The sequence below is a fragment of the Tympanuchus pallidicinctus genome, unplaced genomic scaffold (genome assembly GCF_026119805.1).
Source record: "Tympanuchus pallidicinctus isolate F22 unplaced genomic scaffold, pur_lepc_1.0 scaffold15, whole genome shotgun sequence".
Lineage (NCBI taxonomy): Eukaryota > Metazoa > Chordata > Aves > Galliformes > Phasianidae > Tympanuchus > Tympanuchus pallidicinctus.
This window is the reverse complement of record NW_026294669.1, coordinates 19360957-19383068: the sequence shown is the minus strand read 5'-3', so window position 1 is coordinate 19383068 and position 22112 is coordinate 19360957. Positions and strand designations below refer to the sequence as shown.

The 22112-nt window shown below is 54.6% G+C and overlaps 3 protein-coding genes across 6 annotated transcripts in view; 1 reads left to right on the top strand and 2 right to left on the bottom strand.

The window, feature by feature from the left end:
• Positions 1-9534: 9534 nt before the first annotated feature.
• On the top strand, positions 9535-10883 carry DLX2 (distal-less homeobox 2). Its single transcript, XM_052674676.1, has 3 exons — positions 9535-9874; positions 9975-10159; positions 10235-10883. The coding sequence occupies exons 1-3, from the start codon at positions 9577-9579 to the stop codon at positions 10508-10510; spliced, it is 759 nt and encodes a 252-aa protein (XP_052530636.1). The 5' UTR covers positions 9535-9576; the 3' UTR covers positions 10511-10883.
• Positions 10884-15661: 4778 nt separating this feature from the next.
• On the bottom strand, positions 15662-17454 carry DLX1 (distal-less homeobox 1). The gene is made up of 3 exons (XM_052674674.1): positions 16844-17454; positions 16235-16434; positions 15662-15966 (listed from the first exon to the last, which is right to left on the bottom strand). The coding sequence occupies exons 1-3, from the start codon at positions 17154-17156 to the stop codon at positions 15712-15714; spliced, it is 768 nt and encodes a 255-aa protein (XP_052530634.1). The 5' UTR covers positions 17157-17454; the 3' UTR covers positions 15662-15711.
• A 1351-nt stretch (positions 17455-18805) lies between these two features.
• METAP1D (methionyl aminopeptidase type 1D, mitochondrial) overlaps positions 18806-22112 on the bottom strand; it is a 43754-nt gene continuing 40447 nt past the window's right edge. The window contains exons 7-11 of one of the 4 annotated variants that reach the window (XM_052674668.1): positions 21235-21332; positions 20779-20826; positions 19933-20011; positions 19715-19819; positions 18806-19552 (exon numbers count right to left, since the gene is read on the bottom strand). In XM_052674668.1, coding sequence (XP_052530628.1) covers positions 19741-19819; positions 19933-20011; positions 20779-20826; positions 21235-21332 — 304 coding nt within the window. In that variant the 3' untranslated portion in view covers positions 18806-19552; positions 19715-19740. Of the gene's footprint in view, positions 19820-19882; positions 20012-20778; positions 20827-21234; positions 21333-22112 lie in introns of all 4 variants that reach the window. The other 3 variants (XM_052674669.1, XM_052674670.1, XM_052674671.1) reach the window with 3 other exon arrangements.

The following is a 22112-nucleotide window of genomic DNA, read 5'->3' as shown; positions in this document are numbered from 1 at the left end:
ACGTTGCTTTTCCCCACTTGCCCCAAAAGCCCAGTGCTTTACCGGCACCAACACAGGCACAGCCAGGGCTGCTGGGACACATGGAGCAGGGCTCTGTGCTGCCGCTCTCCCTGGCTCCTGTCCAGCAGAATAGGTGCCAAGCCTTTAGCTGTGCCCAGTTCACACAGCTCATGCTAACTTCGGAGCTGGGTTAGCACCAAAAAACGCTTATGCCCAAAACCTAGGATGAATATGGCACAGATGGAACATCAAAACATTCCAAAGTTTTGTTCTCACAAAAGAACTGATGCCAGAACACCAGAAACATCCCAAGAAATGAAAAGTTTTTCAAGTTCAGGTTGAGTACTATTTCCAGAAACAAGAACCAGGAGCAGATTTTTAAGGTAACATTTATAAATCTACAGTGCAGCCAAGTGGACACATTCTGAAAGTACTTACTCATTAGTCAGATTGCCACAATAGCATTGTTTGTGCAAGGGAAGATGCCATGCTCCAGCAGAGAGAAAATACAAACACAGCAGACATATTTTGACATTTCAGTTTCACACAAAAGAAAGCTCAGGCATTGCTCTTCTTGTAAGAAGAATGCATTGATGCACATAGGCATTTGTAGAAGGATGTTCCTCTTCAGTAAATACTCACGAATGTTGGATGCAGACAAAGCCCATAACTGCCTTCAGGCAACCTTCATAACAGTGTTAGTCTGCAACGTGCCCACTATTCCTGCTGCATGTTCTCCACAAGAGTGGAGAACATCTTCACTGCCTGGAAAGACTGACATCTTCACTGCCTGGCAAGATTGTTTAAACTACTCTTCTGATTTTTCATGAAGACTGGTGTGCTTTACACAGACTCCAATTTCAGCCATCCATTTTCAGTGGTGTAAATGAGAGGGAGTAAAACACAGGAGTATAACCAATGTTATGGCAAAATATGTTTTTCTCCCTGCTTTCGGGAGTATACAGCTCTGCTTTCACCTTCAATTGCCATCACCAGGGAGAAAGCCCAGCTTTCCAGAATGTCCTATTAAAACTGGCATAGTGATCCACACATTTGTGAATGTGAATGAACCAAGTATTGCTAGATAGCATCATCCAATGAAGCAACATATACAATGTATTTGTTTTAAAAAGTAAAGCTATATTTAACTGTTTCCTTAACCACTCCCATGTGTGTGCAGCCCATCCTTCAGTTAAAAACTAACAGTACGAGAACAAATGGACACAGCAGTGAAAATTTAATATTAACAGGATTTCAAGAGATTGTATATGACTGACTTACACTGGTTTTGTGTTAAGGACACAGGGCCATATCAACTCTGCCAGGTGAGCTGCTGCCAATAAAAAATGGAAGAAAATGCCTGAGAGGCAGCAAGAAAACAGCTTGCTCTCACACATGTCACATGAAGGCCCCTTCAAAATGCTCAAACAACTGCTGGGCAACGTATCAGGCATATAGGACAGCAGCTGGCTCAGCAGCTTACTTATTTACCTTCTGCTATCAGTTCATTAAGCCTTGGTAGTGTATTGGTTGAAGCGTGGCGTTTCTTTGAAGAACCGCTAATTACAACACAAGGTTATTATTAAGACTCCGCAGTGCTCCAAGAAACTTAAGGACATGCAAGCCAGGGATCAGCGAAAACGCACTTTCATCTTAAAGACTCCAACAGACTGCTAAATGATCTCCACGCTTCTATCCACAAAACAGCAATGATGCTTTTTCAGAGTTAGCATTCAAAAACATTATTTACAAAAAATGAAGTTCCACAACAGTAAAGCGAGTTCTGGTTTTTGCTTTAAGTTTTTTTTTTTTTTTTTTTATCATTAAAAGCAAATATCTGGACTGCAGAACACATTGTTTCCTGCCCCTTCCCACCACCATTCAGTGATGGTTGTTTCCTCCTTCCTGCTTCCCCTACAGAGCCAGGCAAGTTTCAAACAGTATTCTCAGGTCACCCCCAGCTTTTCTGCTACTGAGGTAAGAACAGAATTTAAGATTTGTAAGTGTGCTAGATGAGGACCAACTGGCAGCTACAGATACTTACCAGCGGGATTAATGCTTCCTATTTCACTTTTCTACAATTTGTCCAGAGGAAGCCTGGCTTCATTGATGAAAGACGAAACTGCATTTTCTTCTCGGCCAAGGGGCTGGTGCTTCCCTGTGCACAAATGTGGCTGAAAAGTGCCAGCTCATGGGAAGAAGTTGACAATATAGCTGTGAACACACCTTCCTTTCTGTCCTGGCTCTAGGACATCAAGACAGGGCCAGCACACACAGGGGCCAACAACCTGGTCAGAGCAGTGTTCCCCAGCGTTATTATTTGTGAGTCAAACTGGATGATAACATGGCACACCCCTCTTAGGCACAGAGGCAGTAACATCCAAATCACTACTCCTGCAGCAAGCAGGGAGCAGCTACACTGAGCCATGGCAGCACTGAGCTCCTGCTCGACGCAGACACACAAACACAGCCAAGTGTGCTTGGACAGAGAAGCTGTGTGGTAGATAGAGAGCTTGAAAGCATGTTTCCTCTTGCTACTACACTGCCTTAAGCATTTACACAGCCAGGCACGCAGTACAGGATGTGGTAAGTGATCTGGAGCCTTCCAGGCGGGAACACCATCTCCTGCTTCATTCCCTCTGGGAACCAAGAAAAGAGAATTCATAACCCCAGGGCAGCTGGCCCCTCATTGAAAGGCTGCACTAATTAGTCCCCACTCTAGAAAAGGAAACAAAAAGGAAGGCAGCAGCCAACAGGACGTAAAACGTATTATGAAACATGCATGTGACCCATATACTGTATAGTTTACGTCCGAAGAGCAACTGTTCCTTATATATGCTGTCTCACATAGCTCAAGAGCAACTGCTCACAGTTTAAGTAGTGCACAAAAATGCCCTTTCCCTTTGTACTTAGTAAAGCAATTACTCTTCCATACCTAAAATCCATACAACAGGGTTCTCAATTAGCAGAAGTGCAGGTTCCTTGCAAACACAGACTGCTCCCATGAGCCACTTTGCCATCATGCAGGGAACTTGTGCATGCTGTACTGCATTTCAGGTCTTTCAGCTCCAGAAGCACTGTAAAGACTTCTCTACTTGGTAGTCAGCTTTCAGCCAGATCACATCAGGCTGTGTGTAGGTCTGAGTCCAGATTTGCAGACTCTGGGCACATAAGAGCCCCATTGTTTACAACTCCACCAGAGTTTAGTATTTCATGCAAGGCCACCTCTGATGTCAATGAGCCAGCTGTCTGAGCAGCAGCAGCAGCAGCATGAATCCGGTCCAGTGGGAATCTGGTGTGTACTGTAGTAGCTGACAGCATATGCCATCTTTATAAAAAAACTTTTCACACCAGTCATGAAAATCATAGACACAAAAAGGCACATAATTTCCACACTAAACACCAAGCAGACACAGCTTTTTGGAAAACACTCATCCCTTTCCAAGCCCTTTCAGTAACATCTGTAAAGATTTGGGCAGCATGTCTGCACAAAGACAGGCAGTTTGTATGCTAACTCAGTGCTGCCCTCTGAGCTTACTGGTTGAGCAGTCCCTCTTAATGTCTCTCTTAAGAAAGTACATTCACTTTCACCAACTCCCAGGGAATCACTTCTAAATGAAGTGCCAGTCACCTGCTATATAACCTGCAGTATAATCTCTGTAGTTATTTAGACAGGTCTGGCCACAGAGATACATAAAACAGGATAAAAATCCAACTCTGGAAGCTGCCAGGTAAACGAGACCACAGGATGCTGCAAGCATTGCACCAATAAATTCAGTAACAAAAGGCATGTGTACCACAAATACAAAAGTATAATTCACAGCTCCTGCACCAGAGAAGTGACAACTGAACCCATCGAGTCTCTCAGGGAAGAGGCAGATCCTCTACAAGGTGAAGAACCAAAATGCATGTACAGAAAGTATGAACATGGACATACTTGGTGATGTCTATCTATCTATACCAGGCATACATATCTCCACTGCATGCGTTTTCAGACACAACAGGCTACCCAAAATGTTGTTCTTCAGACCAAATACTATAGGACTTCAACAGTCTGGCTGTGATTTTCAGAGATACTGAAAAACCAAAGCAATTGGGTGGATGTATTTGCTGTAGTTATAAAAACTCCTAAGGAAAACATCACTACCCCCCTGCATATAACGGTGTGGTCTTGGACTTGGGAGTGTTTTCACCCTAACGATGAGCTCATTATGCTCTATACCTGTGCAGCATCAACCACCATCTGGTCATTCACACATGGTGCATACAGCATTTCAGGGCACATCTGTTATCTGGAAGCCAGGATGCATATGTTTTCATTGTAGCTATCCTATGCATAAGTTTCCTGCGTGGACACATTAATTTTGCAAATGTCTTCCTTCTGCTTAAAGCAAACTCCTTCCACAGTAAGTCGCCTTAACTCCCCCAAACCATTACTTTTATTTTCGTATTGCAGTTTGTTCCTAATTACCTGCCTTTTCTAAAAAAGTTATTAGAAAACCACAGCCCCTCACTTCCCTAGTCAACATATAAACCAACTGTAATAGCTTTTATAAAAGCAGAAAATTACCTTTCTAAATGCCTTTCTCCTTCTGATAGGAGTGACCAAACTGCATTCCTTGTGTTGCCTCAAAAAAATCGAGTCTTGTTTGTTCCCAGTTTTTGGGATTTAAAGAACTCAGACAAAAAGCAAGTGAGGTAACCAATGCATTCCCCTTTTACTTTGTCTAGCTATTAAACCAGGTGTTGGTTGATTTATCAATAAGAACTGGGAATATAAAAATGGGTACTAAACTTGTTACTTAAGTGTCAGCTTTGTAGGAAGCTATAAATGCCCCATCACATGCATTAGCATGGAACAGTGGGGACATCGTGTGGCCACTTACTTTATTTACAGTTAAATGTTCCCATTACTATTTTTAATCGATTTTTCAACCAGTTCTGAGAATTAGATGCAAAGTCGCTTAATAATGTAAGAAAGCCTGATGGCAATTGTATTTTCTTAGCCAGCTTCCCACCTACCAGCCCATGTAATCGCTTATTAGCTGTTGCTATGCTCTACTTCTGCAGTCAGTGCTTTCAGTTCGCTTTCTCATTCTGGGCTTCCAAGTCAATTAAAAAAAAAAAAAACAAGAACGATAATAATGGGGGAAAAAAAGAACATTTAGGGAGCTTGAGGTAGGCTACACACAAGCCATGCATAAAAGTGAAAAACAACATTCTAATCTCATTTACTTAGATTTATAGCAGTGTCCATAATAGGTATGTCATTCCCAGATATTGGCATTCTACCAATGGGAAAAATACTATCAGGTGAAATATGGATGAAATGCATATGTAAAGCACCAGTCAGTGGAGTAAGATAAGCAACCACAAGAAGTGAAAAGCCAGGAACGCTTGTGAATCTGAGCAGTGCTCCTTTCACCCCTTCCCTTCAAGGGAGAAACAATTTCAGGATAGATGTGTGTGCAGAATAGGAGGTTGCGTGCTCTTCGTGGACAATTAGCAGACTAAACCCCCCTCTCTCTTCATGCTTTGAGGAAAGGGTCCGCAGCCAGCTCACAGACAGCCATGGCTCTGTAAGCCAAGACCACTTCGACTTACTCCTGACCATGTTGACTCAATCACTTTTTAAAACAAACAAAAAAAGAAAATCTATTTGATTCTAAGGGCAATCGTTTTTTGTGGTTTGTATGTATATATTTTCTCACCACAGGAAAGAAAAATGCTTTAAGTTTACATCTTTGAGCCATTCACCGGCTGTACCTAAACTGCTTAAGGAAACTGGGACAGACAGTGCTAAATCCCAGAGCATGTGCTCAAGTGTTCCCACAAGGACTTCTACAGTTTGCCCACAGTTTGAGTCCATTCAGTGTCACTCCAAATGGAAAGCAGTATTTGCCTCAGGTGTGTCTAATCCACTCAGGAGGTACTGCTGAAAAGATCTTCCTTAAAGAACAGTGAATGTTCTGTTCTTCCAGGCAAGATGGTCACGTTTTCCAGCAGGGACAGACCTTGTTATTTGCCAGTCAGAGGCATCATCAGCTCAAGAAATGGGCTGCAGCAGAAACTGCACTCCACATCTCAAACAGTCCGCTGGCACTACAGATCAAGACTCACCCAAGCACACCAAGGCAACAGAGCATTTCTCAGCTCCAAATAGCATTGCCCACTAAATTGAACCTTAAAATAATCACAGAGTAAAACCAAAGCAGCCTAGGTTATTCTCCATGTTGAATACTTTGCTCAAACTCTGCTCAGACTGCACAGGTAAAAGATGTACAGAAATTGCAAGGAAGGCAAAAAAAATCTTTTTGCTACTACCTGTGACAAGTGGAGCTCACAGCGACACCAATGATCGACAGCCTACATCTGCTCCCCCAAAACACACCTCTCATCGTCCCTCACACTTGTCATCTGCAGCAGTGTTTAGCAAATACTAAGTGATTCACATTGAGAATGTTTTTCCTGCATGCTCTTATTAAAGATTTTTGTCATCTAAATATTCACATATAAAACACTTTAAATGAAGATTTACCTATGAGTTGAACCCGAATTTGCTTAAATCCACTAGAAAGTGGGCTCAGATCCACCTGCTCCAGGCTGAAGAGCCTGGGTAACATTGCTGTATAACACTCCAAAAATACCATTTTATTGCCTTCTCACAGAGAAAAGCATACTGTTTAGTCAGTGCTATTACTTGTGATACAGTTTTCTATGGAAAAGAATTTACGGAAACGGGAGGACTGGTCCAAGTGGCCAGAAGTACCACACTTCAGCAGCAGGAAGGATTTCACAGCCATAAAAGAGGGCAGGAGGGACTGCCCAGGAGCACTTTGCCTTGTTCCCAGACCTGTGCGCCGCACGTGGGGGATCACTGCACCGATCTCCTCACATTCCACACACAATGACTTTCCAGTTTCCCCCCAGTATGCACAAGCAAGTAGACCAATGAATGTGATGATTACAGCTCACCCCAACCGAGGCTGTGCATCTCCCCACCATGGCACAAGAAAACAATCACCTGTGCTAAATAACAGTTGGCTAATGAACTACTAAAAATCACAGGTTGTGCTTCAGACTGCAAAGGTTTCTGTTGAAAAAAGACTTGAGCAGCCAGTGAATCTCCACTTAGACAAGACAGTCTTACAAACAGCTCTGAAAGGATCATGCAAAGCCTGCTATCATGCTTGTATAGGCTGTTCACAACAAAGGACAAAGAATTGGCACCCTGGGGAGCCAAGCAAGAGGTCATATCCTTCCCAGAAGAGTCTGTGATTTTTGGAATAAAGTAATCTGATGCACAGATGGATGAGATGATAAACAGTTTTTGGAGAGGAAAATGATAACACTGGATTCGGAAACTAAGCACAGCGGGTAGCAAGCTTCCGGATGGGCGCTGAAAAGACTCGCGATTTCCTGAAAGCTGATAAGCTTAATTCCTCAGATGTGAATTTTTACCTGTTAACCATTACCATTACTAGGGAGCAACACCAGATCTCACAGATGCAATGCTAGCAAGAGCCCATCCGCTGCTCCACATGGCACAAGAAGTAAGTGGCCTTTCTATTACCAAGACACCTGCTCAGAACTATCCAGGCATTGTGCTACTATAAATCTACCAGAAAGCATTTCACACAGCCACAAAAGAAACCTGCACTCACCGATGTGCCATTGTAGCTGACTACTGTCCAATTACTCAGGTTTAGCATTGTCAAAAAGAACAGGCTCATTTCCTGAGATTCATCACATTCATACTTAAATCAGTGAAATAAATTGTTCAGGGAGATGTGGATTACAATGGATCAAGTGATAATCACAATTACAGGCGATTAGAAACTCATCTCTTTTCTAATGCTGAGCGTGGTTCCCTTCAAGTCGAACACGAGAGAAAACACTCATAGGACATCTTGTCCTGTTGATACCAGGCTAAATATTTAAAGACCGAGAAGAGCAGGCTTTAAGCATTTTCACTTTTTTTTTTCTCATATTACATTTGCTGTAGCAAAAGAACCACAACAGCAATAATTAATAAAAATAGAACATACCAGGCAGAAGTCGCTGCAGACATTTCTGTGAGCCATATAAAATTGCCCTGCAAAAAAAGGAAAAATTTAAAAAAAAATTAATGAACACATACAGCTCTTCTGGAGAGGCGACTCTGAAGAGCAATGGAGCTCCAGCGTGGTGCACGCAGTGTGTTTGGTGTATCTGACTAACAGCGCCCGCGGCGCTGCCTTCTACATCGGGACACTTCCAAACCAGGGAAGCCAACGCCAACGAAGGCAGCCCACGTGTTCGGCAGCCTCAGGCGATGAGAGACGCGCGCCGGTACAAACTCGATGCAACCAAAGCTTCGAACGCTTCCCTTCCCTGGACGTAACCCTGGCAGTGCCGAGGCAGCGGGCCGTGCGCTGCACACCCCTCACCCCGCCTCCCCCCCGCCGCCCGACGGCCCGGCGCCGGCACGGCCAAACAAACCGTCTGAATAGACGGCGGCCAGCAACCGGGAGGCAGCGAGAGCGGCTCCGCGGGCCGGGCCGTGTTGACACCTGCAGAAGCGGCACCCGGCGGTCATTCCCGTGTGGCTGCCGCCCCGCGCGGGTGCTGGCAGGGACGGGCGGCAGCTGCCCCGCCTCGGGCGGCCCCGCGGCGAGTTTCTGTGAGGGAAGCGGCGCGCGCGGGAGGCCCTCCCGGAGCCGTGGCCCCGCCAGTCCAGGTCCCATAGCCGCGCAACACGCCTTTCTTCTCCCAGCACCCCGCCGCGTCCCCGCGACGGCCGCCGTCTTCCCGCCCCGCTCCCGGCCGCCCGCCGCCTGCCGGTCCCGCTCACCTCCGACCGTCGGGAGCGCCGCGGCCGGGTCCTGTAGAGCCGCCCGGGGAGCCGCCCGCCCCGTGTGGGGAGAGCGAGTGGCGACCGTTGGGGCGCGCGGTGGGAGCGGGAAGGAGCCCGCGAGGGAAGGGGCGCGCACGGCGCTGCGCGAGCGGCGCGCGCACGGAGGGAGCGAAGCGCCGCACGCGGCAGCAGGGGGCGTCCGAGGCCGGAGCCGGGCCTCGCCCCGACGGTCAGGCAGCGCAACGGCGCCGGGACCGCCGCCGCCGAGGGGGGCACGGCCTGGGAGGGCCGTCAGCCACCGGCGCGTGCTCGCGGGCGTCCCAGGGGAGCCGCATCGATGCGATGTACCCTGGGACCGCCCTGTCGGTGCTCGCCGGCAACGTAACGATAGGGTAGAGTAGGGCAGGGCAGGGTTCCGGGCTCCGACGAGGCGGCCGGATCAGCCCCCGAGTCTCTCCCGACTCGCGCCCCGCTGGGCCCCGGAGATGCGGCGCGCGCGGGCGCCCCATTGGCAGTTGCTAGGTGACGTGCGCCGCGCCCACGTGACCGGAGTTAAATGCCGCCCCGGCGGCGCGCGGCGCCGCACACCCGTCCCGCTGGCGGCGGCGGGAGCGCGGTGCCCGCCTGGCCCGGCGGCGCAGCGCAGTGCGGGGGGCGGCAGGATGGCGCCGCGGCCCTGAGCGCCGCGGCCGGCGGGAACGGCGCTGGGCGGTGTGCCCCGGGCGGGCAGGGGCCGCGGGATGACCGGCGTCCTGCCGAGCCCGGCGCCGGACATGCACGCCAGCCAGCTCTCGGCCGGCGGCTATCAGCAGCACGGCCTGCACAAGCCGCAGGAGTCCCCCACGCTGCCCGTCTCCACCGCCACCGACAGCAGCTACTACGCCAACCGGCAGCCCTACGGCCAGCCGGTGCCCTGCCCCTACGCGCCCGGCGCCGCCCCCTTCCCCGCCAAGCCGGGCTACGACCCGGGCTACGCGGCCGCCTACGGCTCCTATGGGCCCTACGGCGCCGGGGCCTCGCCGGCCGCCAACGACTCCGGTACGTCGCGGCCCGGGGCCGGGGGGAGCGGGGCGGCCGTCGGGGCGGGCGGGGCTCGGCCGCGGCCACGGCTCCTCACGGCGCCGTTTCCGCCGAGCAGAGAAGGAGGAGTGCGAGCCCGAGGTGCGGATCGTCAACGGGAAGCCCAAGAAGGTCCGCAAGCCGCGCACCATCTACTCCAGCTTCCAGCTGGCGGCCCTGCAGCGCCGCTTCCAGAAGACACAGTACCTGGCGCTGCCCGAGCGCGCCGAGCTGGCCGCCTCCCTCGGCCTCACTCAGACCCAGGTAGGGTTTGCCCGGCGCCGCTCGGCCCGACGGGGCAGCCGCGAGGCGCTGACGCCGCTCTCCGCTCTCCCGCAGGTGAAGATCTGGTTCCAGAACCGCCGCTCCAAGTTCAAGAAGATGTGGAAGAGCGGCGAGCTGCCCGCCGAGCCGCCCCCGCGCCGCAGCGCCTCGCCGCCGCCCCCTGCCTCGCCGCCCGCGTGGGACTTCGCCCCGCACCCGCGTGCGGGGAGTGGCTCCCCCGGCCCCGCCGCGGCCTTCCTCGGCAGCTACGCGTGGTACCCGCCCGGCCCCGCGCCGTCCGCCGCCTCCCTCCCTCAACACCACGGCGGAAGCGGCGGCGGCGTCTTCTAGGGACCGCGGGTCATTTCCCTTTTTATTTTTTTTAAGTCGATAGGTGCCTTTGCGGAAGACCTCATTCTGATGTTGGGGACTGAACAAAAAAATAAACAAACAAACAAATAAAAATAAAACGATTAAAAGAAAAAAAAAAGATAAATATGTTTTATATGTAGGTTTAAAGCCGGAGCGTCCCTTCGCCCCCCAAGGCCATGCACGGGAGTCCCTCTCTGGTACCCCCGGGAGGGATCGGGCCCCGACCGAGCCCCCTCGGCACGCGGCTGCCAGCGCGGCGCTGAGAGCCGTGACACGACATAAACAAACAAAGGGTATTTTGGTTATTTATTATGGAAAACTTCAGAGCTCTTTCGTGTTTCTTTTACAGCAAGCAGAGATTATTTAAATAAATTATTGTTTCCACGGTGCCAGCTCTCCTTTTCTTTGAGGACGGGGGTGGTCGGGGGCTTCGGTCCGGGCCCGATGCTGACCTGGGGCGAAGCAGCCCCCCTTCGACATCCTATCGACGCCACACGAGCGGGCTCGGGGTGCCGCCCCGTCCCGTACCCCGCTCCCGCCCGCGCAGCATCGCGGGGCGGCTCTGAGTCATTCCTCGCGCCTCCGGCAGCGCGAAGCCCCGCCACTCGCTGGGCGCACACCGCGCTCGGAACGTCCCCGGCCGTGCGGTGCGCTGCCGGGAGCCTCGGGGAGGGTCTTTAGGGGTGTGGGCCCAGAGGGGCGGAGGAACAGGAGAAAGGAGGGGGAGAGGGACGGCTGCGAGGGAGGGGAGAGCGGGAGAAACAAAGGGGCAGCTACCCGGGGATGCTCCCGCGGGGACGCGGGTGACAGCGCGCAGGGAGGGAAGCGGCGGGGAGCCGGGCGGAGGGACCCACCGGGACACGGACCCGCGTGGCGGGGAGCACCCCGGTGACGGGCGGTGTCACAGCCCGCGGTGGGAGGGCGGCGTGGGTCCGGCAGAGCGGCCGGGACCGCCTCCCTGCCCCGCGCTCTTCAGTCCCGTTCTCGGCGGCCCGCTCCGCCCGGGGCCGGGGCCGCCGTCGGGGGCCGGGAGCCGCGCAGCGCTCCGCGAGAGCGAGGCATCCCGCGCTCCTCCCTCCGTCCTCCGCGCGTCCCTTCTCCCTGTCCTCGCTCCACCGCTTCGCCCTTTATAGAGCATCCCCCCGAGCAACCCCGGCACCCGGCTCGGGGCCCGCACGGGCCGGCGGTGCTCCTCGCACCCGCGTCCTCCGGCCCGGGGGCACGGGACGGGCTGCGTCGAGAAGCGGGGCCGTCGAGAACGGGACGAAGCGCCCCGTGCGGCCCCGCCGCGCCGCCCTTGGAAGGTCCGTGGGGCTCTTCTCGGCACCGCCCCCCCACCGCTTTCCACCCCCTCCCGTCGGTCCCCGTCGAGGGGCTGCGGGTGTCGGCGGCGCTCGGCGGGTGGGCGCCGCGCTCGTGTGCCCCGGTGAAGAGCAGAGCCCGAGAAATTCGATTAGAGCGGCTCTGGCGAAAGGAGTTATTTGAGGCATGAATGTCTCCCCTAAAGCAGCAGCAATCATGTGGCATTAGGCACTTCCGGAATCCTATAGCCAACTTGAAAAATCCCAGACCCCTTTTTTCCCTAATTTTTGCTCTGATCTGTAATTTTATCCACATTTGCACCAGTTTGAGCATTCTGGCTCTCCCATCTGAAAGCCTGCAATTACTATATAATTCTTCGCAATTTCACATGTCCTAATATGGACTGTAATTTTTGCGCAAGACAATTTCCTGCTATTTCAAGCATCAACATTGTCAAAGTTGTATGTACATAATAAATGGGAATATCAATGCATAGTTTTTAGCATAACATCTTGACTCCTCGATAATTATATCCGTTCGGAGCCTACGCAGAATTAGCCTGAATTGCATGGTAACTGCCGCTGCTTTAAAATTTTTAAAAATTACTCATAATTTTCCCAAAGATTACCAAGATCTCGAGTGCACAATGTCATCAGCGTAATGAAGAGTAAACATTTATGCTAATAATCTGCAATTTTTTTCATCAGCTATAAAGACAGAGGCTATATAGCAGAAAATTTCAGTCATATTCTGCGAGAGCGGAGCCGCGAAAAGGCTCCGCGCCCGGAGCGCGTTCCGCTCCGCGGATCTCAGCCCACGCCGTGCTCCCAGGACGCGATCCCCGCGCTCGGCCGCTCCTTTTCCCCTCTCCTCTCCCTCCTCAGCCCTACCACCCGGCTCTCCGCTCCGCACCCCGCAGCCCGACCCGCGCTCGGCACCCGCCGCTACCGCGGAGCGCCGCACCCGGAGCCCGGAGAGCCGCCGCCGCCGCCTCCCCGGGGCCAGGTGAGTGCGCGCCGCGAGGCGCGGGGACACCGCCGCGGAGGGGCCGGGGCCGAGCGGGGATCCGACGTGGGTACGGGGCCGGGATCCCCGCCGCGCTCGGGGGACGTGTGGCCGCGGAGCGCCTGGGCGGTGCCCCGGGGAGATCGGGGGGAATGAGGGTGGCGGACGCCGAGCTGCTCCCCACGGGAGTCGAGGGGAGAGCGCGGGGCAGCTTCCCCCCCTGTTCGGCGGAGGGGTGCGGGGCTCGGGCTCTCCGACTGTTTGCGGTTTCAGGGCCGCTCTGCGCTTTGCCGTCGGATTGACACCGCAGGCACTCGCGGGGCTTCGCGGGGACGCTCCGAGGGGATTTTTTTTATTATTGTTAATTTTTCTTTTCGGGTGGAAGATGTGAAAGAGGTATCCGTTGTTTGGCAGTGCCGCTCAGTCCGTCTTCATTACTTCAACATTGTGCATTTGCTAATTTGGAAGCCCCTTCCCATTGACAGCGCTGCTCCATACACCTGCAAGCAATTTGCAGCGCCGAATTGCGGGATGGCAGCTCGCACCTACCGCTTTTTTTTTTTTTTTTTTTTTTTTTTTTCCTTCGCTTTTCTCAATGCGCAGCAAATTTGGCTTTCAGTGCGTTATCTCTTTTGTTAATGCAAAAAGATTCCCTGGGCGAAAAAATTGCTCATAATTACCAGAGAGATGGGGAAACTGCATTAGAATAAATAAACCTGAAATTACTGTAATTATGTTGTGTTTGATGGGCTCGGCTTGTAATCAAGAAGAGAATACAGTGAAATGATGCTGACCCTCTTGGGTTTGCAGCTGTACGCGCACTTTGGGGTCTTTTTTCGCAGAAAAGAGTCATTTTGATCATCATTAAGCTGTGTGTAACCTATTTCCGAAGTGTTTGAAAATGAGGGGAGCTTTTTTTTTTTTTTTTTTTTTTTTTTTTTTTTTTTTTCCCCGACGAGGGAAAAAATAGATCTCCGAATAGATCTCCAAATTACGCTTCGCCACTCGCTGCCCCATCCGCTGGGCTGTGCGCGCGGGGCGACGGCTGTTAAAGGGACAATGGACAATGTTGGAAACCGGGGTTTAATCATCGTAATGAGGTATTGTCTCAATAGAAGTACCTTCGGATTATTCCGAGTTTAATTAATATCCTCATTACGAATATCTCCGAACTAGATACGTGACGAACCCCTCGTCAGCGACGAGGCAGAATTAACGAGGCCCGTCTTGAGAGTCGCGTCTCAGCGAACGGTGAGAACAGACTCCCTGCTCGGGACCCCTCGCTGGGGCAGAGCTCCCCATTTCTGTGCTCATACCGTAAGCTCGACGTTGGTCCGTCACCCGGCCGACCCCGAGCGCCGTCCCGGCCCCGCTCAGAGAGCTCCGCGGGGACCGGCGAGAGTCCGCGGGCAATGCGCGGCCGCTGGCTTCGGCCGCAGCTCCCGGTCCCGATGCGCGGAGCTCCGGGGAAGGGTTCTCCTCGTGTGTGCGCTCTGTGAGTGGGCACGAGACCGAAGCCCCGAAGTCCCGAAGCTCGGATCTGCCCGTGGGGCGCTGTGTGGGTACCCATCGGACCCACGTTGCCTGCACGGAGCCCTCTCGGGCCGCCCAGCGAGACATGGACCACGCGGAGCTCTTTTTCCAAACCATAGTTTTACTGTCTCAAAGAAACTTTATAACTTATGTACAAATGTTTGTGTGTTTTTTTTTTTGTTTGTTTGTTTTTTGTTTGTTTTTTTTGTTTGTTTTTTTTTCTTTTCCTTCCCCAAATACAAAGCAATAAGTTAACATTCTCAATATAAAACTAAACTTTGACATATAGACACGAAACACAGCTGAGCTCAGGTATCACATCTTCCGAGGGTCACAAGAAAATGGCAAATCTCCGTACACAAAGCATCATGTCTTACAGCCACACGAAACGGAAATCAGAATTAAAAAGAGAAAAAAGGAAAAAAAAAAAAAAAAAGAAAGAAAGAAAGAAAGAAAGAAAAAAGCTAAATTTGTGCAACATGTTTACAGAACAATAAGGATTAAGAATCAAATATGTACAGCGGGAGCTCCCGCGCTCCGGGACTGGCCCCGCACTGCGGAGCGAGGGGTACGCGGTCCCCCCGCCGCCTCCATGCCGCGTCCGCACAGCGCTCCGCAAAGCCGCTCCAGGGCGGCGCGCCGCCGTCCTTTGTTCGGCGCGGGGCGGTGCGCGGCGTTGGGGCCGGGGATCTCCGCAGCAGCGAAGTAGAAAAGCGATGGGAAAAGTTACAAAGCGCGTCCTTCCGTGCGGCTTTTCGGTTTTGTTTTGTTTTGTTTTGCGTGGTTTTTTTTTGGACGGGGAAACGGCACCGGGCGCTTTTGCCGGAGCCGCGCGCTCCGCGCCCGGCTGCGCCCGGAGCTCCTCAGCGGTAATTCGGTCAATAAATAAAATCCCTTTCTTCCCCTTAGACAAGAACAAAAAATATACAGATGGACGGGGAAAGAGACAGGAAACGCAGAGGGGAACACGCTCGGGACGCGGTACGGCCGCTGCCCCGCACTGCCGGGCCGCATCCGTGACCCAGATCCCACACAACACAGACAGGGGGGCGGCCCCGATTGTCCCCCGGCCGCGCTCCGTCAGCTGCCGCCGGCGGGGACGCGCCGCGTCGCATCTGTGCCCGGAGCGGGAGGGCCCGGCCGGCTGCTGGCGCGCCTTTGTCCTCTTCTCCTTCCTCCTCCTCTCCGTTTTGTTTTGTTTTGTTTTCCTTTTTATTTTACTCTTTTTTTTCCCTTTTTTTCTTTTTTCTTTTTTTTTTTTTTTCTTTTTTTTTTTTTTTTTGTCCGTGATAATGTGAATTTTTTTTTTCGGCTCGCGGCGGGGAAAAACGTGCTCGGGCTCACATAAGCTGCGGCTGCTGCATAGCTTCTTGGTGGGCCGAGGGGTACCACGACGTGTAGCTGGGGATGTAGGTGCCGGCGCTGCCCGAGGACGCCTTCCCGGAGGCGGAGGAGGTGTTCCACACGGCGGGCACCGGGGGAGAGCCGCCGGACAGGGCCCGGCCGTTGCTCAGAGCGCCGCTCTCCAGGGCCGCCCCTCCCTGCTTCATCAGCTTCTTAAATTTGGAGCGCTTGTTCTGGAACCAGATCTTCACCTGCAACGGCAGCGCGGCACGGCTCAGCGCAGCCCGGCCGGGCCCTCACATTCGCCCTGCCCGCCCCGACGGTCCCCGGCCGCCCTCGCCCCGCGGTGCCTCCGCGCCCCGGCCGCCTCCGCGCCGTGTCCCGCTCCCTCCGACCTCGCCCCCCCCGCCTCCCGCAGCCCGGCCGGGATCGGCCCCGCGGACGGGACGGGCGCGCGGCTTCGGTATGAGCGACCCCGCCGGGCCGGGCCCGGGGCGGCGGGGCGCGGAGGGGCCGTACCTGAGTCTGAGTGAGTCCCAGAGAGGCCGCGAGCTCGGCTCTCTCGGGCAGGGCCAGGTACTGGGTTTGCTGGAACCTCCTGTTCAGAGCCTGCAGCTGCAAACTGGAATAAATAGTCCTGGGTTTGCGGATTTTTTTCCCTTTCCCATTAAAGCGAACTTCCCCTCCTTCTACCACAGTGCTTTTCTCCGATTCGGCCCCTACAACCACAAACGGTGCACAGTAAATAACAGTGATAGCAGCGAGAGAACAGCAGTAACGGCGACGGTAACAGCGCAGCGCTCACGGCGACGGGGCGGCGGAGCGCCGCAGAGCCAACAAAGGCTCCGCGCGGCGGTGGCAGTCCCGGCTCCATCCCAACAAAGTTTGCTATTTTTACCGGCTGCAGTCGAGGTTTAATTACCCTTAATTGCGCACATTGTTTATAGCGCTACGCAATAAATAATGACGGGGACCGCTCCGCGCGCAGCTGGGCTGGGTCCGCTCCGCTCGGCGCCCGCTCCCCGCGGCCCCGGCCCCGCCCGGCTCACACACAGCGCTCCGCGATGCCGCCTCGCTCCCCCCCCGGCGGATCTGCTTCGCTCCGCGCCCCCCGCCCCCGGCACCTACCTGTCTCCTCCAGCCGGGGCTGGGCCAGGCCGGAGCTGTTGGGGTAGGGCTGCACTGAACTGATGTAGGGGTTGCCGGAGTGGCTGCTCACCGAGTTCACATAGGGGTAGCCCAGCGGTCGGGAGAAGGACGAAGCTGTGCTGTACGCGCTGTCGGGCTGCGAGTGGCCCGCGGAGTGTAAACAGTGCATGGAATAGTGTCCATGGGACATGGGAGAAGGAGACATTTGCTGGCCGGGCGGCCCGAACTCCATAAAGACGGCCTTCCCCGAGACGGGGCTGTTTAGACTCTCAGGCATGGTAGTCATGGTCATTTCTCGCCGCTGGGTCTGTGTGTGTGCTCTCTCTTCAGCGTGCCTTTTGGGGGTCTGTTGTGTTTCTCAGGACGGGAAAGAACCCAATTTAAGCGGAACAGGGTTTTCACTTTCCATTCATAAGAAAATGGAGTTTGTCTCTTTGAAAAGTCTGAGCGTGATGCCGCTCATCTACACAAACTCGCCTAAAAGCTTTGACTCATCCGAGCCGATGAATATTCATGAGCCGGCGGAGCTGATTGGTTCCCCGTCTTGCATAATCGCTTTGGATTGGTCCGAGCCGCTCGGGGCTCGCCCGGACCCCGGTGAGCGCGGAGAGCCGCGCCGGCAGCGCCGCGCCTCCCGGCCGCACGCCCCGATGGCACCGCTGGACGGCCGGGAGCCGTCGGGGCCGGGGCCGGGACCGGAAGGCATCGCCCTCGGCGCGGATGGGAGCGCGGGGACGGCCCCGAGGCGCTCCGGAGCCACTCCGGCCGCGGACACAGCCGCGCCCGCCGCGCAGTGCCCGCTCCCCGCCGGGGTCCCGCCCGTCCTCGGGCCGCGGCCGCCCGGGCACCGCTCTTAAAGCGGGGGAGGATGGGGAGATGGGAGCCCAGCGCGGGGGATCGCGGCTCGCCCCGCTCGGCCCGACGCGCGATTGAGCTGAGCACGCAAACTTCCGCGTGCGTGAGCAGGGAGCGAGGTGGGACTTGGGAGATCCTCCCCAGAAAGCCCGCGATGAATCCCAAATTACTTTGTTGGATAATTAGAAAGTGTCGGTAATTATTTCTTTCATAATTTAGCGGTGTGACTGTAACAGGAAAATGATCCCGCGAAAGTTCACACGTGCAGATGTATTCGTTACCGACTCATTTGATTAAATGCTAGTCTCAAGTGCTCGGCTCCCAGCTGAAGGCGGCTCCATTAGCATAACACTGATGTTTAATTTTCATACGCATAATTAGCCGTATATTGAACGCTAATAGCAACACGCGGCCTCCCGGCGCTGAGCACCGGGCTGTGAGCCGGCCTGGCTGAACCTGCCTGCGCACCGAGGCCGTCGGGGCGCGCAGCGAGCGGGGCTCGGGTCCCCACGGTCTGACCCAGCCGGGCAGAGGGAGGCCCCGAGGAACGCTCCGTTCCCAGTGCACACGGTCGCTCCGAGACCGCGGAGCCCGGCGGCGGGGCTGGGCGGGAGCGGGTCCCGTGGCACAGCCCCGGCTCTGCTGGTGCTGGCTTCGCAGAGCTGACACGAACGTGCCCCAATCTCTGCTCCGTTTTTTTTTTTTTTTTTTTTTTTCCCCATTAGTCGCTCTGTCGGTTTTAATTGCCCATTTCCTAACGCCTCTTTTACTTCCTCCCCCTCTCCCCCTTTTTTTTTTTTTTTTTGGTTTTGTTTTGTTTTGCATGCAATGCGTACGGTTCATTCCCACCACCTCACTGAGGACCGGTGCCCAGGGGCAGCGGCGCGGCCCCACGCGGACCTCCGCGGCCATGTAAGTGACCGCCCGGGCCGGGGCCGCTGCTCCGCGCTGAGGGGCAGGGGGGTTGGGAACGGACTGGGACGGGACAGACGTGACGGAACGGGACGGTGCAGCGGCGGCCAGGGAGAGGCGAGCACGGCGGCCCTCGCCTTCCCGGGCAGAGAGCAAGTGGCGGAAACTCGGTGCGACTGTGAAACATGTTGGATGCATCGTTTATTCGTACAGGTTTTAAGGTCTACCAAATTAATCTAAGAGGCAATCGAGCTGAAAGGCTGCCCCGTGGTATTGGGAACGGGCTGAGGACTTATCCTGCTTCTTAAAAAGATGCTGTTAGAAATGATTAGAGCTGACAGCTCGCTGTACTCTAGTGAAAACAAACGGTTCAGGGGACCAGTGGCCGTCCCATCCGGCCTGTACCGGCCCGGCCTGCCCCAACAGCGGCCCAGCAGCTCCGCCTGGGACACCCTCCGCCGCACGGCCACTCCGTCGGGCCGATTCCGAGGGACGCAGAGCAAACCCTCCCCCAGGGCAGAACCCTTCCGTCTCTGCGAGCGCTCCCGCCGTGGAGTGCCCCGTTACGCACCGTGCGCGGCGCGGAGCTGCGCTTATCCCTCTCCGGAACAGCGCGCTCTGCGTTGTTTTTAATCCTTTCTTGTGCGGCGTAGAGAGAAACGGGACGGGGCAGGGAAGGGAGAGCTGCTGTTACAACTTAGGGAAAGGGGCCGCAGCCTGCGCTCTCTCCGCCACGCCCGCAAACTTTTCTTTCCGTCCCGGCATAAGTTCCAGCCCCGTTCAGTGGCGCTGATGACAGAGCGGCCGCACTCTCCCTGCGAGCGGATCCCCGCTCTGCTCCGCCGCGGATCCCGCACGGCAATCTGCTCCGCTCCCCCCACGGCCGGACCCTTCCCCCGGCGGGCTGAGGCTCAGCCGCTGCTGCCGCAAACCAAGAGGCTTTTATTCAACACTCACCGGGTACCACGCAGAGCACCGCGCCCGGAGCAAGCCCCCGAACCGCGTCCCGTGTCCCCTCAGTCCTCCCAGAACCACCCGGAGCTCAGCGCTGTCCCTGCGGGGCCGAGGACGCCCAAAACACACCGAGCCCTCCACTTCCCGCTGTGTCCTTAGGCTTCTCCCGGCACCTTAGAGAGGATTTCTGCTCCCTCCGAGGTAATGACGACGGTGTGCTCGAACTGCGCTGATCTGCAACGCACAGCGAGCAGTTAGCGGGGGGCAGCGCGGCCCCAGCACGCCCGTAAGACTCACCGGCTGCCAGCGCTCAGCTCCGCCGCTCGGGAAACAACAAAACCGGGCACCTTTTATTGTCTACCGAAATTGCGGTCCATTTGTCCTTCAGAATCTTAAATTCGGGAGAACCCTCCATTATTATTGGCTCTGGAACAAAAAAAAAACGCCCGAAGTGAGCGGCGCTGCTGTGAGCAGGGGGGGCCCGGCGGCAGCTCCCACCCGCGCTTCGCACCGCGCTGCCCCGCCGCGGCCGCACCGGGGGGGGGGCGGACGACGCAGCGCTGCGGTGCGGGGAAGGTGCGCTCCGCTTTCCTAACAGCAGGGAAATTTATTCCAGCTTTCATTAAGACTCCGTGGTAACAATCAGAACAACAAACGCGGACAGTTCAACATATCCGATTTTTTTTTTTTTTTTTTGTTAAACAGACTTAAAATGTTCAATTAAATCAGCAAAACAACGATTTTCTGATTCGGCTAACTGCCGCGTCGGGAGGAATGGGCTTCCACTCCTGCACCGGCACTCGCGTTGTGGGGCGGCTCTCATGAACTCCGCGCAGTCGGCCCGGCCCGGCGCAGCTCTGGCGGCAGCGGGCAGCGGGGCACAGCCGCGCGCTGGAGTCTGCACACCACCACAGCCGCACTGCCAAAACGACGCGTCAGGTCTGCCGCTTAATAAGATTTGCGATCAGATTTTTCCTTCCCAAATTCGTGTCACTCAGGAGCTGTGTCGCCCAACTGATCCCTCAGTGCATTTTTTAGAATAACATTTGAATCTCTTTCCCAGGGGCCAGTGTCACTGCCGTCACCGTTTCTGAAGGGACGCTTCTCTGCTCAAAGAAACGGCACGGAGCTGGGTTGTTGTGTGTGTGCTTTTTTAAAGACAAACAAGACAAACACAGAATACATTTACTAACCTATTGTGAACGCCATTCCCTCCTCCATTAACAAATCACTGTCATTGGCTATAAAAGAAAATAAAAATGCTTTTATAGTTGTTGTCTTGTTTCACCTTTTCTTTTTTTTTTTTTTTTCTTTTTTTTTTTTGGTAACAGCACCGAGCACTGGGTTTCAGAACTCGTTCTGGCTCACAGGTGCCGCGCACGCCGGCCCTGATCCAAGTCCGGATCCAAGCATCCGTTCTCATTGTCCCCGCTGCCCATCCCACCACCCTACAGTTCCACCGGGGCTTTCCCATTCCCGCCTCCCCAGCCTCAGACCCAACGGCTCCTCAGATCCCAGGACACGTCTGGGAGGATCGCCCGCAGAGATTCCCCCGTGGGTTTGGGGCTGCCACAGCGTTTCGGATCACACTTCTGCCGCCGGTGCCCTCTCAGCGGGAGGAGTCGGTGCTCTGGTCGGGAGCCGCTTACCGTGGTGCCACACCTCAGGGTGCCCGTGGAAGTAGGACCCGATGCCGTGGCCGACGAAGAAGGGGCACACCTGGAAGCCGCCCTGCTGTGCCACAGAGCTGCAGGGCAAAGAGGACACAGTTAGCAAGCACGGCGCGACCCTGCCACACATCCGTACCATCAGCAGCACCCAGTGCGGGGCTGCTGCCAGCTCTGAAAGAAAACAGCCATCATGTAACCATCATTAGGTTTCAGAGTGAATGGGCCAGCCAGGGCAGAGCACAGAGCAGTGCAGCCCTTACTGCCTGCAGTGCCCCGCTGCGTGCACCTGCGGCCTGTGCCAATACGGAGGGAAACACCAAGCTGTTCCCTTCTGAAATACTACAAACATCCAGTGCCAAAATGTACTGCAACTCCAGAAAATCCGTTCATGCTATAATGAACAATGTATTTCTACTGAACCCATCAGCACAGTCCCCAAACCAAATCATCATAATTATGGCACTTCAGTTCTGCTGGAAAGATCTGTCAGGTCCTTCACAGCCTCTCCAAAAGAGCATCTTCCAGAGAGACAGATGTCTTGTCTGCAGGAACAGAGCCTGTCTCCAGGCCTCTTCCATGTCAGGAAAGCAAAATCCCATCCCGGTGCCCAAAGCTGGGGACCCAGAGGACTGGGAGTACCTGCCGGGCTCTGCCAGCGGGCCACTCCACAGCACCGACCAGGGCAGCTCAGCCAGCAGAGCCAGCCCCATCCCAAATGGAAATCTGGGGCACCTGAGGTGAAGTGCAAGTGACAGGGGAACTGCTCCTGAGTATCAACCCCACACTGTGCCCAGAGTAAATAGGAGCATGGAAGCGGGACAGGAAGCAGCCTGTCTGAAAAGATTTTGTCTACGAAC

Bases quoted from the DNA above. Each gene is read 5' to 3' on its own strand.
- DLX1 (XM_052674674.1), bottom strand. From the start codon at position 17,156: ATGACCATGACTACCATGCCTGAGAGTCTAAACAGCCCCGTCTCGGGG. The intron at 16,435-16,843 runs GTAGGTGCCGGG...TTGTGGTTGTAG, and splicing joins GCCCCGGCTGGAGGAGACAG to GGGCCGAATCGGAGAAAAGC. The intron at 15,967-16,234 runs GTACGGCCCCTC...CTGCCGTTGCAG, and splicing joins TGGGACTCACTCAGACTCAG to GTGAAGATCTGGTTCCAGAA.
- DLX2 (XM_052674676.1), top strand. From the start codon at position 9,577: ATGACCGGCGTCCTGCCGAGCCCGGCGCCGGACATGCACGCCAGCCAG. The intron at 9,875-9,974 runs GTACGTCGCGGC...TCCGCCGAGCAG, and splicing joins GCCGGCCGCCAACGACTCCG to AGAAGGAGGAGTGCGAGCCC. The intron at 10,160-10,234 runs GTAGGGTTTGCC...GCTCTCCCGCAG, and splicing joins TCGGCCTCACTCAGACCCAG to GTGAAGATCTGGTTCCAGAA.